The sequence below is a fragment of the Rhineura floridana genome, chromosome 4, assembly GCF_030035675.1.
Source record: "Rhineura floridana isolate rRhiFlo1 chromosome 4, rRhiFlo1.hap2, whole genome shotgun sequence".
In the NCBI taxonomy this organism is placed as follows: Eukaryota; Metazoa; Chordata; class Lepidosauria; order Squamata; family Rhineuridae; genus Rhineura; species Rhineura floridana.
Genome location: NC_084483.1, coordinates 118,175,429 through 118,191,629, shown reverse-complemented (window position 1 = coordinate 118,191,629; position 16,201 = coordinate 118,175,429). Strand labels below are relative to the sequence as shown.

The following is a 16,201-nucleotide window of genomic DNA, read 5'->3' as shown; positions in this document are numbered from 1 at the left end:
CAATTTTAAACATAGTTAAGCAACAATTCCAATATATTTCATTCATTTGGACTCATATCTTATCCAAATCTGTGCATTAAAAGAGTGAGAAAATTCACTTTTGACCACCCAAAATAATGAATTCAAAATGGTAGTTTAAGTTCTAAGGAGCAATTAATCAGCATTCAATGATTTTGTATATGCAGCCATAAGCAGCTGTTTAACGTACTTTCTTTCCTGTGCGTTGCTTGTCTTTCTTTGAAATGCAGTTATCAAAATAACAGATTTACAGCATAAGAGATCACAGGATTTGTTGTGAGTTAAAATTAGCATACATATGTACAGCTTTAGGTAGATCACTCTAAAGTAATATGTACAGTGTAAACATTCACTTTTATTATATAAGAAACAAAAATATCACAAATTTCACTTCACAATATATCTGTTTTGGTTTAAATACTCAAATCATTTCTTTGAAATACTATGAGAAACTCAAAAAATAGTTTGATCTCATCTTTAGGATTTTTTTGCAGGTTTTTTCTTTTTACTGAGTTGTCTTCAGATGTTCTGGGGAGAAAAAAATACTAATTTAGCAAGCAATGATAACATTTCTTAAAATATTGTGCAATAATACTGAACTTTTAAAAAGGAATTAATTCTTATGCTAGAAATGGGTTTGAGTGAACTAAAGAGTCTTAAGGGTGCAATCCAATTCATCTTTCTGCCGGGCTGGAGTGAGTTGGATGCTGCGGAATGCTGGCTGCACCGGGCTTTACCAGCTTCCACCAGCAGCAGCCCTCCACCGTGGCAGAGATGTGACTCCACCAGGAGCCTGCCATCACCGCCTGAGGTCCACCGGAGACAGCCAACTCGGCAGACAGAGGGCCAGCAGAAGCCCCCAAAATGGGGTGTTCCAGAGGCATGGCAGGGCAGAACCATGAGGGATACTTACATGAGATCCTCCTTGCATTCAGAGCCCTCCCCTGGGTTCCGATCCCCCTTCAAACTTCGACAGCCAAAAGGCCGGCACAGTAAAAAAAAAAAAAATTCGATTGAGGCCTATGGGGAGCGCTTACTCCCTGGGAGGGCTGTTTGTCAAAGCTGGCGCTTCTTGCCTGGCTTGTGTGTGCAGCTCCCAATGGAGTCTGCTTTCAGCTGGGCCGGTGGCTCCAGCCGGGCCGCCGCCCCCTCTGCTGGCTTCCCACATTTGGATTGCTCTACAGGGCTTCATTCCTTTGTCTATTTACCTGGAAGCAGGCCCCATTGACCTCAGTGGGACTTACTTCTGAGTAGACATGGCTTGCATTGTTAGTAAATAAATCATTTGAAACATGCTATGTTGCAGCACTTCTGTTAGTGTGCAACTGATGTAACACTTCTGCGGAGTCCTCAGGGCGTTCTCCCCTGTTGGAGGACACAGCTGTGTGTGCTCTAGTTTGCTGCCTTGAGGTGTGGTGGAGAATGCTACCCCATCACCATTGCTGAGGTAAGATTCACCTGCCAATCTGGTCATTTATGTGGAAGGGGAGCATTTTATCTTTCACCATAGGCAGCAAAATATTTTGGGTTGGGGTGGCCTTGCTCAAGTGGCAGCCATATGTATAGGCCAGCATATGGGATAACAATGTGACACTTGTCATGTCAGAACCTGACCTGTAGCTGGAACCAGACCTTAATCAATGGATGTTCTCCTACTGAGTGTCTGTGGAACCAGCTGTTGGATCTGGAAGTGGAAGTGAAGCAGAGCCTAGGGCTACATCTTGGGAAGCAGCATCCTAAAGAGGCTCATCTGTGGCCTTGTTAAAAACAGAACGCTGAACTTCTAGTATTTATATATGGGCTATCCAATTCAGGTGCATCATATTCCCTGTCATTATCAGGGTTCAGTGATGCTCATCCTTATTCTTTTGAGCATCTACAAATAGTTCCGTAGTCTGAACACAAATAGTCTCTAGGTTCCAGCCTTAGACCATAAGATACTTAGTTCAGACTCTTAGCTTTTGATTCCCTCATGCTCATACACAATAAAGGACTTTCGGGGAGCACAGCATATGGCCAGCATCATATGTGAGTGAACTCTATGAAGGCAGAACCAGAAATTCTGTATGTATTTTACAAATGCCATTTGGTAGCATTTCTTCACAACAGTGGCATAGAGAAAGCACAAGTGCAGCATCACTGATGTTTACTTTTGCATTCAGGGTAGAACTGGAACCAGAGAAAGGGCCCTTTCTTCCATTCTTGTGGGCATCGGGTCTGTATGTGGTGTAATGGTTAGAGTGTTGGACTATGACCTGGGAAACCAGGGTTTGAATCCCCACTCATCCATGAAGCTCACTGGGTGACCTTAGGCCAGTCACTGTCTGTCAGCCTAACCTACCTCACAGGGTTGTCATGAGGATGAAATAGAGAATGGAAGAGCAATGTATACCATTTTGAGCTCCTTGGAGGAAAGGTGGGATATAAATGCAATACATAATACATATAAGGGAGGGGGGACCTGTGGCACCTCCAAATGTTGTAGATTCCAACTCCCATCAGCTCCAGCCAGCATTCTCAATGGTCAGGGATGAAGGGAGTTGTAGTCCAACAACATCTGAGGAGCTGCAACTTTCCCATCCCTGGTCTCTACAGTGCTTCATATTGTTGGGCTGCTAGCCAGTAAATAACAATAAAGTTGTACAACGGCAACCTCCCTTGGAAAATGTCATGGCAAATGATATCATCTCAGTAGCAGGGCCAACACTGCTATTTAACTGCCCAAATATCAGTTTTACTTATAAATAATAATAATAAATAAAAATTTTATTTGTTAGTCGCCTGCCTATCTGTCCGAATTAACGGACACTCTAGGCGACTTACAGCAGCAACAAAATACAATACACAATACAATAAAATACAATACACAATACAATAAAATACAACCACATTCATCAATTAAAACTAACATCAAAAACATCAGTTAATACATTACAAACTAATCTAGCTCGAAGTTCCTATAGGCCTGCCTGAATAGCCAGGTCTTTACTTTAAAATAAACTGGTTGCATTTAAGCATCTCAATGGCATAAGAAAATATGACTGCAAGATACATCTTCTAATAGTGAATAGAGATGGTTGAGCACCCAACAGGAGCCAAAGCAGGGCCACTCAAAGCAGCAAGCTCGGATTAATCCCCAGGTTATGCAGAAGTACAAAGCGCGGTGTTTTTTGTTTTTGTTTAAAGCCCTAAAGGAGGCAAAATTCCCAAGAACAGCCCAATGAGGACTGAGCATGCACAGTGAATTCCAGGAACAGTGTTCCATGCCACTTGGAAAAGAAAAATGGAAACCAGCGGCAGCAGGCCAGTGAGAGGGGGACTGCAGCCGCTTGAACATCCTAAAGAAAAGCAGAGCTGGCTTGCTAGCACCCTGAAAATAATTGTGAATAACCAAATTAAACTCTCTTCCCCCCCCTTTTTTAATTATTTCTCTTTGGTTGATTCTTTTATAAAACTGTAATACTTTTTAAATAGTATAAGCTACCCTGAGTGGTGCTTTTGCATCATAAAGGTGGTATATAAATGGTTTAGATATAATAATTTCCCACAACTTATGTTTCATAGGACTCCTTCAGCAAAAACTTCATTTGACTAAATTCTAATAACTATAAAAAGCATTATATGTTTGGCACTGATTGCATGAATATACTCTTATTATCTGTAGTCCCCACTAACAACCATTCCACAGTGCCCCTTTGACCCATTCTGGCTGCAATTCTACTCAGAAGTAAGTTTCATTGAATGCAGTGGCACTTACTCCCAGGTAATGTGGCTAGGACTGCATCCGCAATTTGAGTATAACTAATATGAACTAGAGCTCTGGGCAAGAATCTGTTTATGCCTACCTACTAAGTAGAAGGTTAGATTCAGGAGTGACTTAGATTTCAATTAATCAGAAAGATTGTGAAAGGGGGGAGGTGTGAGTAGACTTATTTTTGTTTTAATTAAAAGGAATGCCAGTGCATTTATCCTCAGAGACACTGTATTTTTCACCCTAATTAAATATAAGTCAATTTGGGTTTCATGCCTTAGCACACACGATCTAAGAAAGCCCAAGCGAGCTGGGTGAATTAACAGTATCAAACCATTAATTTTCATTAGAAATACTTCACAAATATCATTGTTATTTAATCCATGCAATTACCTTCCTGAGATGTGATTCACATCTCATATGAAATGTCATATGGGAGTCATGTCATTAAGAGCTGTTTTCTGGAAAACCCATATGGCATGTACAAATTATGCAGATCATAAATTTATGAGGACTCCAGTGGTTGGGAAGAAATTCTAACTTACCAATGGGAGGCGGTTCAGAAGCTCGAGGTCATCTACAGTGACGTCGTCATAGTTTTCAGAGAATGCAGGGTCAAGCAAGTCCGTTTCATCCCGAAGGCTGGTTGGGTTTAGCTCTTCCTGACTGTTGCAGAGCATAAACATAGATTTTGTTGAACTCCAAGAAGAAGTAAATTAATCTTAGTAACTTTCTCTTTTATTGCATTATTAGCCTTTATTAAAATGATATAACCTGTCTAGCTTTATTATACAAAAAATATATAGAACTTTATAGAAATCAGTTTACTTCACGGCACAATGCTGAACATTTTAGTTAATAATTCTGTAATTGGTGCTTGAGAGCAAGTGGGTTAGTTCGCACATTCTTAGCTAAATCATGCCTTCTATAGAAAGCGTGCAAAAATATGCCTGAATCATAATCCCCTTTCTTCCTGTATACAATTTCTGTTATTTCAAGCTATTTTTATTATAAATTGTCCTGAATAGAAAGCACCATGATACGTTGCTTGCGCTTTTCTGTATGTTAAAAGGAAGATTGCATTAATAGCTCATCATTGCTGGAGACTTTAAAAAAACCACCTGTCTTTCCTGTGTTCTTTTTTCCTACCTTCTTTTCCCAGTTAAAACAGAGTTCAAATATTTCTTCACAGCCATCTGCTTTCGAAAGCGGCTGTAGTTGTCAGTAAAGACAGCATCTGAGTGCCTTTTAACTGGTGGGGTCTGTTCATCAAGGGGAGTGTTATTTCTTCAACATAAAAGGAATTGCAATTAGCATATTAATATACAAGCCATTCAAAATGCAAGCATTTCAACACTCACAGTCCATATTTCTTAAAAGCAAACTAGCTGATGGCAAACTCTCTTTTCTTTTACAACATAAACATGATGGCCTCATTTCTTGACCATACTCTTAAAAAGTCTGATAAAGGTTACAATTCCATACTCACTCACCTGAAAATAAGCCACACTGAACTCAGTGGGACTTACTTCTGAATAGACATAAATGGGATTATATTGTAATTAAATGCCTCTTAGATTCATGAACAACTAAGCTCAGTTCAAATCTGGAGGAAGTAAATACTGAGGAGACACTTTGGAATTATCTCCCAATTCTAATGGCCACTTTTGTAGTAGTATATTTAGAGTAATAGACTTTAGAGTACTATCATCATTCAGTAAATGCAATCCAGAGAAAATTAAGCATGTTTAAAAAACCCTTTGAAATCAATGTGAAATAAGCATGTACATCATGATTGTTTTCAAGCAAAGAAAGTATTTTCAAATGCCTGATGGATATGTGTGTGTGTATGTGTGCATGTGTTGTGTATCACACACCCACACACACCCATACATATATACATACACACAGTGGGGTTTTTGGTAAAAAAATGAGGTGCCAATACTCACGTGATAAAAGAGCTATTGTTGCCAGCACTAAAGGGTTGTTACTGGCAGTAAAAAAAGAGTACTCCATACTGCTGTGTATTGTCATAAAAAAGCCATCTCTCTCTCTCTCTCTCTCTCTCTCTATATATATATATATATATACAGAGAGAGAGACAGAGAGCAAAACTAAGTTTTTTTTAATTTATGGAGCAAAATGTTTGGGCTTCTATCTTCATCAGCTGCTCTGATAAAATCCTAAAGAGGAATCCAGAGCAAGCTTGTGCAAAGTGCTGTTTGAACCAAGCTCACTCTCCCTCCCTCCCTTTCTATATATATATTAAATGGAGCTGCCTTTATACTTTGTGAGTAGCTCTCCCAGCCATAGTCTCTCCCAGTCCTCCTGCCTGAGGCTCTTCAACAGGCAATATCAGGGATTGCACCTGGAAGCTTATGCAAGTAAAGTGCATACTTTACTCTAACCCTCCCACCATATTTGCTTATGGATATCCAAGTTTAAAAACTTGGCTTTCAAATGTCACGTTTGGAATGCCGAACCCAGGTTCTGTGCAGCACTTTTGGGTAACTCAGTTCATTCTCAAGGTTGTCTATCTGGAAGCTTCTGTTCCATAAACAAACTGGAGATTTCCTCCTTCTTGCTCCCCTCTGCAGCTTCTGCGCTAGAGATGGAACAATATGTCAATTTTGGTTCTCTCCGTTTCTCATTTTTCTAATCTTAAATTTGGGCTCTCCACATTTCTGCAGGAAGTTGAAGATTTTTTTAAAAAAAAATCCTCATGAAAAATCTTTAGCATTTTAGTGTGAATTTCTCATAATAAACACATTTTGTATGTAGTTTTGACTAATGTACAAATTTCTGCAAGCAATTTATCCTAATAGAATGTATTTTTGTATGTTATTTTCACCAATATATTCATTTTGTAAACACTTTCCCGTTACATGCATTTTTATAAATACTGCTTGGTTGAAGAACTGCATTGCAAATTCCTGATAAGTGCGAATTTTGAAGGATGGCTGGGTTTTTCGGAACTCATATTGATTCAGAAAGTATGAATTTTATAAATTTGGCTTTAAATGTGAACTGAATCAAATTTCTCCCCCACCCCTACTCTTTATTCCTCTGAAAATTCACTCCTGAAGGTCTCCAGAATCGAATGGCCTGTGATGTGGGGGCTACAGCAGGAAGGGAGGATCAGCAAAATAGAGGAAGCCCACAGAAACAAAATGGTCTTTTGCTCCTTCAGTAACACATGTGATCCTGTACCTCCGTTACATGCCTCTGGGGTTGTTGCTAAACATTTTGTAGATTTTGTATGAATCACTTTTATACTATGAGAGCTTGTAGTTTGCCCCCCCCCCTTTCCCTTTTTGGAGTGATTGATTGTTCATTGTAACTGCAAGATTAAAATGTAAGAATCCAAAATACCGCTTCAACTACAATTCAGATTGCTAACATCACAGCTGGGCTCCAAGGAGAGCTTCTTCCTTATCCCCACAAACGTCTTTACCATTAATACAATCATATAACAATCGTATGATCAACATTATAGATCCAATTAAACAAACATGAATGGGGGTATTTAAGAGGCAGGTAGGTAAAACCACCTGAATTTGGTAAACGAGGCACAGCTACTTACCCAACTCTTTTTCCAATAAGAGATTCCAAATATTTTCTTGCAGAAATTTGACCCAAAAGTTTACTGTAGCCACTTGTGAAGAGTCCATCAGCATGTCTTGTGTTTCTGAAATTGAGAGTCCTACAGTAAAAAGGAGTGGCCCACATTCTTAAGATTATACATAGTTTCATATTTACAGCTAATGTATGCACAACAGTCCAGTTACTGCAGCTACAGATATACTGTTTACATCCTTACAGTTCCAAATGCACCATTTCTAGTAACACACACAGAGCTTACAGACCATGAAGGAAGGAAAGAGAACTGGTCAGAATTAATTTATGAGCAGTAAACTCTTCCCATTTCCCTAAAAGATGACAACCTTTGTGTATTTGTATTTGCATTAGATTTAAAAAAACAGACTTACCTGTCCATAGCTCTGTACACATCGTAATAGAACTTGTCATTCTCAGGTAGTGTAGTTTGCAAAATGTCAGCCTCAGGTTTTAATGAACCTTGTGCATGATCAGATTCACTTGCCCCATCAAATGGCATTCTGTTTCCTAATCTAATGAAGAAGGGGGAAAGAAAACAATGTTTGAAGATGTTAACGAATTCTAATGATTTCCTCCCAGGTTAAGAATGACTGGAACCTGATTTTAATAGAAGTTCACAGTTTCATGTGATACAGCTATCCAGAGGACCCTTTGGTAATATTCTTCTGGTATATTAAAAGGTTAGTCTTTGCAGAAAACAGGGAAATTTCATTCATTTTTGACAACAGCTCACATGGTTATTTCCTTTAACTGGAAATAAAACCTTGTCCACTTTCTATACACAAAACAATTATAAGAATCTGGGATAAAGCATTTATGTTCATGTCCAGGCAAAAAGAAAACAAATACAAAGATAAATGGAGTATTTTTAATTTATTTTGGAATAACAAAAGACAAGATGTGTTAGATCTTTTCATTCTGCTAGGAAATATCTAATTTAGTTTGCAGCTTGCATGATAAGCTACCCCTACTTAATTTCCCTCTTCTACATACCTTTTCAGTGACAGTTTCAGTTTAGTTCACCCTTTTAATGGCTACAATATGTACCATGACAAATACTGTTCAAACATTGTTAAACTATGATATTATGAGTTACTAGAATAGAAATCATAATTTGTTATTTGTGTTTTTGAATCTAGTAAAAAAAAGAATTCTGGCAATTAATTGGGAATAACTAATACAGAACATTTTGTTATGTGAATCACTTCAAGATGCCTCACAGAAAGCAATTCACAAATGAAATTTATTATTATTATTACAATTAAGATTATTAGTTGTTTCTGCAGATATTTTAAAATTGTGTGTCCATATCATGCAGATGTCTTTACTCTTTCAATTATTTTAGGACAGACTTCACAAAGAAGTATTATACATGCAGAATGAAATCACTGTGTGCTAATGAGATAATGTAGAACAGGGTGCAGCCAAGATTTATGTACATTATTAACTTTATTAACTCTCCCATTCAAATCATTTGAATGGAGTTCAAAGGAGCTATCCCCTGGTATGTGTATAGAGCATTGCAACTTTAGTATATCATTCACATGATTATACAAATGAATGAACACTACAGTCCCTATTGTGCTATATTTTTACTTGTATGATAAACTTCAAACATGATGACAAATATTAGAACACTATGCAAAAGTCAGCTGTCATGGCTTACATCTTGGGTGGCCAGATGAAAAGTGGGCAGGACGCCTGCACTTTAATGGTTGTGTAGGGAAGGGAATTCCACAACTCGTAGCCTGCATGACAAGCTACTCCTGGTGAATTCTCCTCTTCTGTTAAAGGTGCAGAAGCCCTGTTCTCCATTTCAGCTGGCCACTCCATTGAACTCACAGTCCTACAATCTTATACAATTGAAGGATGAAACTTCACTTGTGCAAAGGACCTTTAGAAGGGTTCATTACCAAATAAAAGGACCTTAATCTGAATACAAAGCTCCCAAAGGTTTTCTATATGTAAATGAATGTGTCCTAATATGAACACACAAATGTAAAATAGAATCATTCTTAAACTGCTGATGCTGTTCTTCATAACGGCAAATTCCTAGTCAGTGATCTCTTCAGATGCTATTAACATTTCCAACTCTAACTGACAAGTTTGGGGAGCTATCATACATCACTGATCTGTGTCTGGATTGACCAAATATTTGGCTTACTGGGGCTATAGAACTGAATGATAACCTCAAATAACAAATCTATCAAACAACTTGTTTGTAAAAGATGTTTAGGAACAATGGCTGGACAAAATACTTTGAAACAAGCCAGATATTAAACAGTATAATCACACTGAACAGTTCAGGACTGAATGTGAAGCCAAGTCTGATGCTTTTAGATGAAGTAAGAATAAACTAAGAACAGGAAGATGAACGGTTGAAATTGTATTTTCTGTGAAACAAATAACCATCTCTGGCTTGGAACACCTAGTTCAATATTGCTTCTGGTGCCCCCAGGGGGGGATAAGGTGGAAGGGAGTTCCGGCAGCCCCAGGGGTGGTGGTGTGGAGAAGGGGGGGGAGTTCTGGTGCCCCCTAGGATGGGGGTAGAAGGGGGAGGGGAACTCTGGTGATGCCTAGGATGGGAGGAAAAGGCAAAGGGAGGTCTGGTGACACCTGAGGGGAATATGGGGAGCCATGGTGAACTGTGGGGGGAAGGGGGCTTTGGTGACCCAGGAGGGAAGGGGGTTGGTGATGGTAGGCAGAGTTGGTGAGCGAAGCAAAAAGGGGTGGAGCCCCTAGTTCTACAAAAATGCCCATTTCAAGCCCAGGATCAAGGAAAATATTTTAAATCAGTGATGCAGAACTGATGACCCTCCAGATGGAGTCCAACTCTCATCAGTACAAGCTAGCATAGCCAATGGTAGGGATGATGGTAATTGAAGTCCGACAATATCTGGAGGGTTGTAGGTTCCCCACCCCTGTGTGATATATTTCCTCTTATCATTGACTGAATAGGTGCTATGGAAAATCATTTGATTAGTGTTATCAGCATTTCATTTCAACCTGGCTATCTCTTTGAATAGAATTCCACTCTGTCAGTCCTAACCATAATCTAATGGTGAACACAAGAATAGCTGGATCCTCTTTTGAACGATCAAATTGTCTGTAATAGGCCAGTATCATCCTCCAAAGCACAGTACAACAGAAACTCCTTTCATCTTGTCCTGCCACTTTTGTGCCTATTAACATGCTATTAGAGCATAGATGTGCTTCTGAAGCTGGATGTTAGCTGGCTTGCATTCATGGCTAATGATAGCTAGACTAGGTTAGCACCTAGACTGCTTTAGTGTCAATACCCAACTAGCTCATGATAACTGCTATTAAGAGTATGGATGCAACCAATAATTGTGAGGATGTCAGTCTGGATTTATGTCCTTCCATATTATATTTCATATTAAAGATTTGCAATAACATAAGGCTGATCTAAAGCTAGAAGGGCATTTGTTTTACTAGTGGAACAGCAATCAGGATTCTTAGGGTTGGACTTTTCCTCAGATACACAAAGTTCTATTGCCTGTAGTAAAGCAAAGTTTTATTTCAGCTGGCTATTCTGTTTGCTGTCCTACTACTATGCTACTGTCCGATCTAGAAGTGGTGAAATTACTGTTTAAGAAAAACAAGGTATTTCCTGAGGGGAAAAGCCCCGAGCGTAGACATTTGCTATTAATAAAAATAAATCAGGAATTACTATTATTTGAGCAAGATTGATAAACCTTATTTACATAATGCACAAGGGGTTTGGGGGTGCCTACATGTGTTCAGTTCAATGCATGGAGCCTGAGAACCACTGCATGATCAAGAACCTGTTTTCCAGGGTTACCAATTGTACAGTGAGAGCCTTATACCAATACAACTGTATTGTGAAGACTCTATGCAGACATTCAATTGGAAGCATGTAGGTTGGGGTTCAGGACCTGTCACAGTGATCCCATTTCCCTTATGTGTGGGTTCACTCACCAGGGATATAGTGTTTGACTAGACCTCTTGGCAGCTTCTGAACTAAGATGAAATGGAAGAACCCTCTCATTCATTTGCAAAGAGTCCCCTGTCATGACTGGAATATGTATATAGTATTCAAACAGGATGCTTCCTGTTTGTATTTACTACATATTGTTCTTTGAAGTTTTTGTTGAGTTCATCAAGCAGGAGGTTGCACTCAATGGTCTTATAGGCCACTTCCAACTGTACTATTCTATGATTCTATTATTCTAATGCATCAGGACTTTTTAGTTTAGAGAAAAGGCGAGTAAGAGATGACATGATAGAGGTGTATAAAATTATGCATGGCATGAAGAAAGCGGATAGAGAAAAGTTTTTCTCCCTCTCGCATGTTAGAACTCGTGGACGTCCAATGAAACTGAATGTGGAAGATTCAGGACAGACAAAAGGAAGTACTTCTTCACACAGCACATAGTTAAATTATAGAATTTGCTCCCACAAGAGGCAGTGATGCCCACCAATTTGCATGGACATAAAAGAGGGTTAAACATTCATGCAGGATAAAGCTATCAATGGCTACTAGCCATGATAGCTATGCTCTGCCTCTGTAGTTAGAAGCAGTATGCTTCTGAATATCAGTTGCTGGAAACTGCAGGAGGGGACAGTGATCTTTGCATTCTGGTCCTGTTTGCGGGCTTCCCATGGGCATCTGGTTGGCCACTGTCAGAACAGGATGCTGGACCAGATGGGCCAGTTGCCTGATACAGCAAGCTCTTCTTATGTTCTTATATAATTTTAATATGTAACCTGACAGTCAACATGTGTGATTTTAAGAATGTGCACATCTGTTTCAAATGGGACAGATTGCTTTGAAATAAACCAATGCAGTTTTAGTCTTTCTCTTTCTCGTCTGTGTGTGTATGCATTCATTCATAAACAGAGGACCCAGGGAATCTAAAAGTCAGGCCAACTGAGTATCCTAGACCTGCCTTTCCCAGCCTTTGGGTCCCCAATGTTGCTGGACCACAATTCCCATCATTCCTGTTCATTGGCTGTGCTGGCTGGAGCTGATGGGAGCTGGAGTCCAACAACATCTGGGAACCCAAAGGCTGGGAAAGGCTGTACTAGACCACACCAAGCTCACAACAATTTCTACACATTAATAATCGCTGTTGATTAAACTACCTGCCCTCCAGATATTGTTGGACTCCAACTCTCATCAGCCCATGCCAGCATGGCCAATGGTCAAGGATGATGGGAGTTGAAGTCCAACAATATCTGGAGGGCTCCAGGTTGGGGATGGCTGTAATACAAGAATGGGAGTAAAGCAGACTCACCAAATGGTAAAGAAAGCAATCTTACTTTCCCTCTTAGGCTTGGTGCTGCAAGGTTACAAATACACTACACCACTCCCATTGCATATAAGGAATCTCAGAGATTTTTCAAGGGCATTGAACTTAATAATTTGATGAACATTTTAGAATAATGCCTATTGAAATTACTGCCAAGTAATCTACCCTCCTTCCTTCTTATCCATTCTTATTGAACAATCTGTCTATTTTCAGCCCACTCCACATGAAAAGGTAAGAGCCAGGAACTCCAGGCTAAAAGCATATATGAAATATCTAGTTAAGCTGTGTTAAAAGCTATGGTGTTTTTTTTTAAAAAAAATCCAGGCACACAGTTCCCTACTGGCTAGTCCAATTTAAATGATTTTGCAACTTTTCCAAAATAAATCAGACTTGGGTGTTACAGAGTACACAGCACTGGTGCATTTCAAACTGGAAGTTTTCTTGTTATGGCTTTGACGTATCCAGATATTCTGTTGGATTTGCAAAACATGCTGTTATCAAAATAGGTTTAGTGAGAGCAGCCCTTACCTCATAGCTGAGTATGTTCCCAGAGGAGGTAAAGCAAGCGCTTGAGAGCAGAGAATACAGAGGAGTGCAAAGGAGAGGAGAAGCTGGGGGCTACTTCTGTGTTCCATCTCTTTGGACCTGTCTTGGCAAAGAGAGCACAAATGTTAACCTCTTGCTTTTAGTGCCCATGTCTTGCCTTAGCAAAGAGGCACTGTCTAAGATAGGTTGTCTGGAAAACAGAAAACTGGGAGCTCTGCATGGAAAAGGGAAGACCGCTGATGTAGGACACATCTCAAAATATTGAAAAATAATATTAATTGGGCAAAATCATTTGGATTCCAGATGTCAAAAGACTGTCCATGGACAAGAAGGTTGACAGAAGTAGCGAAGTTCCTTATTCATGAGTTAAGAACCCTTGTGCATTTGGTAGCATAGGCATGGAAGCTACTACTACAAATGTGAATTTGAATCACAACAGTAATGCTGCCTTGCGTGAAATGTATCAGCTTTTGCATGCCTTACAAGTGCTTATTTTGGTGAGATACAGTGTGTGAGTTATTGAGAAGCTTTAGATGACAAGACTTCAAACAATGGTCCGGGGGTTGAGGCAGGAGTGACATACAAACTGGCAGAGATAGAAAAATAGGCATGTAGATGGGCTGATGGAAAAAAGCCTTTTGCTAATTGTATATTAGATTCAAAATATTAACTTAAATCACTTTGTATGTTTTATTTTTATCATGATCTACTCACCTCTGGTATCAAAACAGCACCACATAACTTCCATATTTCTGCTAGACTTTCTTATCAACCCTAATTGTATTTTACTGTTCTAACAACAGAAAGTGGATCATTTATAACTCGGCATATTAAATGGCACTATTTATGAAATTTGCAGAGCGATCATATGCATGCTCACTCAGAAGTAAGTCCCACTTTGTTCCATGAGACTTACTCCTAGGTAAATGTGCATAGGACTGCAGAAGAAGACAAAAAGTAAAGGCTTTCTTTACTGCATTTGCTTTGAAATATGATAGTAGACAAAGGCTGTTTGCAACCAAATACAGCAGTTGTTTTGAAGTTATGTTGAAACAGAGTAGGAATTGGTCCAGAACTTCTGCATTAAGGGTTTGGGCACCAGAAGCAAGGTATTAATAATCTGGAAAGGGTTTTCACAAGACTGCAGTGATCATTCATTCATTCTCATACAAAAACATATATTTAGATTGTTTGACAACAGTAGTTGCACACAAAAGCCTGACATAGGGGGTGAGAGTGGGGAAGTGCATTTGTTTCATCTGACTGATACTAAGAAGGTTGCTAATAATACAATCCATGTGAAATGCCAGTAAAATTGAAGTGGACAATTTCAGAGGAAAGGTTATTAACACAATTCACACTCTAGAAAACTGGATATTGGGAAAAGAAAAGAGGAACAAAATCATGATCATAAAATATAAACAGAGCAGCGAGAAGGGACTCCCATAAGCATGTCAGATAAAAATAAGATCAAAAGCAATAGTCAGGACTCAGGAGCCAGTCTGAAATATTGACTAGGTGCAAGAGGATGGGAAGCTATTTTTCTTGAGGCCAAAAGAAACTTCAGCTGTCCGGGAGATTCATCAATAAAGACATCAAAGAAGAAGGATCCCTCCACTAGTTTTGTCTCCAGCCTGGGCAAATAAAGTTTTTAGTACATCCCACTTTGGAAACTATCTTTCTTTTCTTTTCGTATTACAAACAAAAAGTAGAATGCTGATTCTCTGAACGGAACTCTAGTACCAGGACTGGAAAGTCCAACGTTCACTTACCAAGCTGGGTCCTCAAAGGCTAGCGACAGCAGGAGCTTTCCGAAGTGCTGGATTCCTCGGCCACTCCACAAGTTTCTTCTTCGGGGACTGTGGAAAGAAAAGTGTGTCTTGTCGGCTCTGCTCCCTCTGCTGCCGCTCTGAAGTTTCACCACCGCTCCTTTCGGGGCGAATGAATGCCTTTCCTCCCCTTCAGTGCACTCTCTGCAGCCATTCAGCCTGCCTCATTTTATAGGGTTTACGTACACACTTTTCCTCTTCAAAAAGAGCAATCACGTTACGGTGGAGACGTCACACTCCCAAGGGGATGAATGGAAATATCTGTGATTGTTTTGTCCAGGACGTTATGAGACAAAGGAAGTTCATATTTAATTCATGGGAAGCCCCCTCCCCCCCCTGTTTAAATTGATTTATAGCTATATTGATGGATGACTTACGATGAATAACACTGGGCTGGGAGAAAAATGCAACTTTTACAACACATGACCAAATCCAGTTTATAGGAAGATGGAATTAGGGTTATAAAACAGAAACCTATACCATTAAGGCATAATTGGCCAGGGTAGGTCTCTTCTCTCCCACTCCCCTCCCCAATTCCTTTGATTTAAAGGAAATTGAGTGTTAGAAACCCAGAAATCTCTGACCTCTGTGGAAAATCAGAAGAACCTGATATCAGTTCCAAGACGTATGACTCTATCTTTACTTCTGAATGCTATGATCCAAGAACAACTAAGTTACAGCACAGATTTAAGTTGATTTTAGTGTACTGATATCAGTTGAGGCTCAATTCTGTCATAATGTGATTACGGAGAGTTTGCAGATATATTACATTTAGTTTTCATGTTGCATAGAGAAGAAAATTGGGTGCTTTTGTTAGTAGAATTTCCTACTTTTGTACATGGGAGCACATAATAACTAGGATGTTTCTTTTTATCTTTTACTCTTACCTCATTCTTCATTGTTCTGAACACCCCTTCTTTTCAAAGTTAAGGATGGCTTACTTAACATTAACATATTTCTGCTACGATGCCAGACATAGCTACCTGGGAGTAAGTCCTATTGAATCTGTCAGGGCTTACTTTCAAATAAACATGCACAAGATTCCTTTGCCAATCTCATTGTGGTTACTTTTATCTTTATTCTTGGGGGAGGGGAACCCCAGCATTATAGGCAAATATAAGCAGCTTGCAAATTTTTTAGAGGGA

The 16,201-nt window shown here is 39.4% G+C and overlaps 1 protein-coding gene across 2 annotated transcripts; it reads right to left on the bottom strand.

Moving 5' to 3' along the window:
- Nucleotides 1-444: 444 nt before the first annotated feature.
- Nucleotides 445-15,200, bottom strand: VIP (vasoactive intestinal peptide). Of its 2 annotated transcripts, none has more exons than XM_061626347.1 (7): nucleotides 15,000-15,200; nucleotides 13,210-13,326; nucleotides 7,759-7,899; nucleotides 7,353-7,457; nucleotides 4,919-5,056; nucleotides 4,315-4,435; nucleotides 445-546 (listed from the first exon to the last, which is right to left on the bottom strand). In XM_061626347.1, exons 2-7 carry the CDS (start codon nucleotides 13,314-13,316, stop codon nucleotides 538-540), a joined length of 621 nt encoding a protein of 206 aa, XP_061482331.1. In that variant the 5' UTR covers nucleotides 13,317-13,326; nucleotides 15,000-15,200; the 3' UTR covers nucleotides 445-537. The 2 variants fall into 2 exon arrangements, with proteins under 2 accessions (XP_061482331.1, XP_061482330.1); XM_061626346.1 differs by having other exon boundaries at nucleotides 13,210-13,330; nucleotides 15,000-15,058.
- Between the last annotated feature and the right edge of the window lie 1,001 nt (nucleotides 15,201-16,201).

Coding starts and splice junctions, on each gene's coding strand:
- VIP (XM_061626347.1), bottom strand. CDS start 13,316: ATGGAACACAGAAGTAGCCCCCAGCTTCTCCTCTCCTTTGCACTCCTC. Junction 7,900..13,209: donor GGAACATACTCAGCTATGAG/GTAAGGGCTGCT, acceptor CTTCTTCATTAG/ATTAGGAAACAGAATGCCAT. Junction 4,436..4,918: donor GTTTTAACTGGGAAAAGAAG/GTAGGAAAAAAG, acceptor GCTCTGCAACAG/TCAGGAAGAGCTAAACCCAA.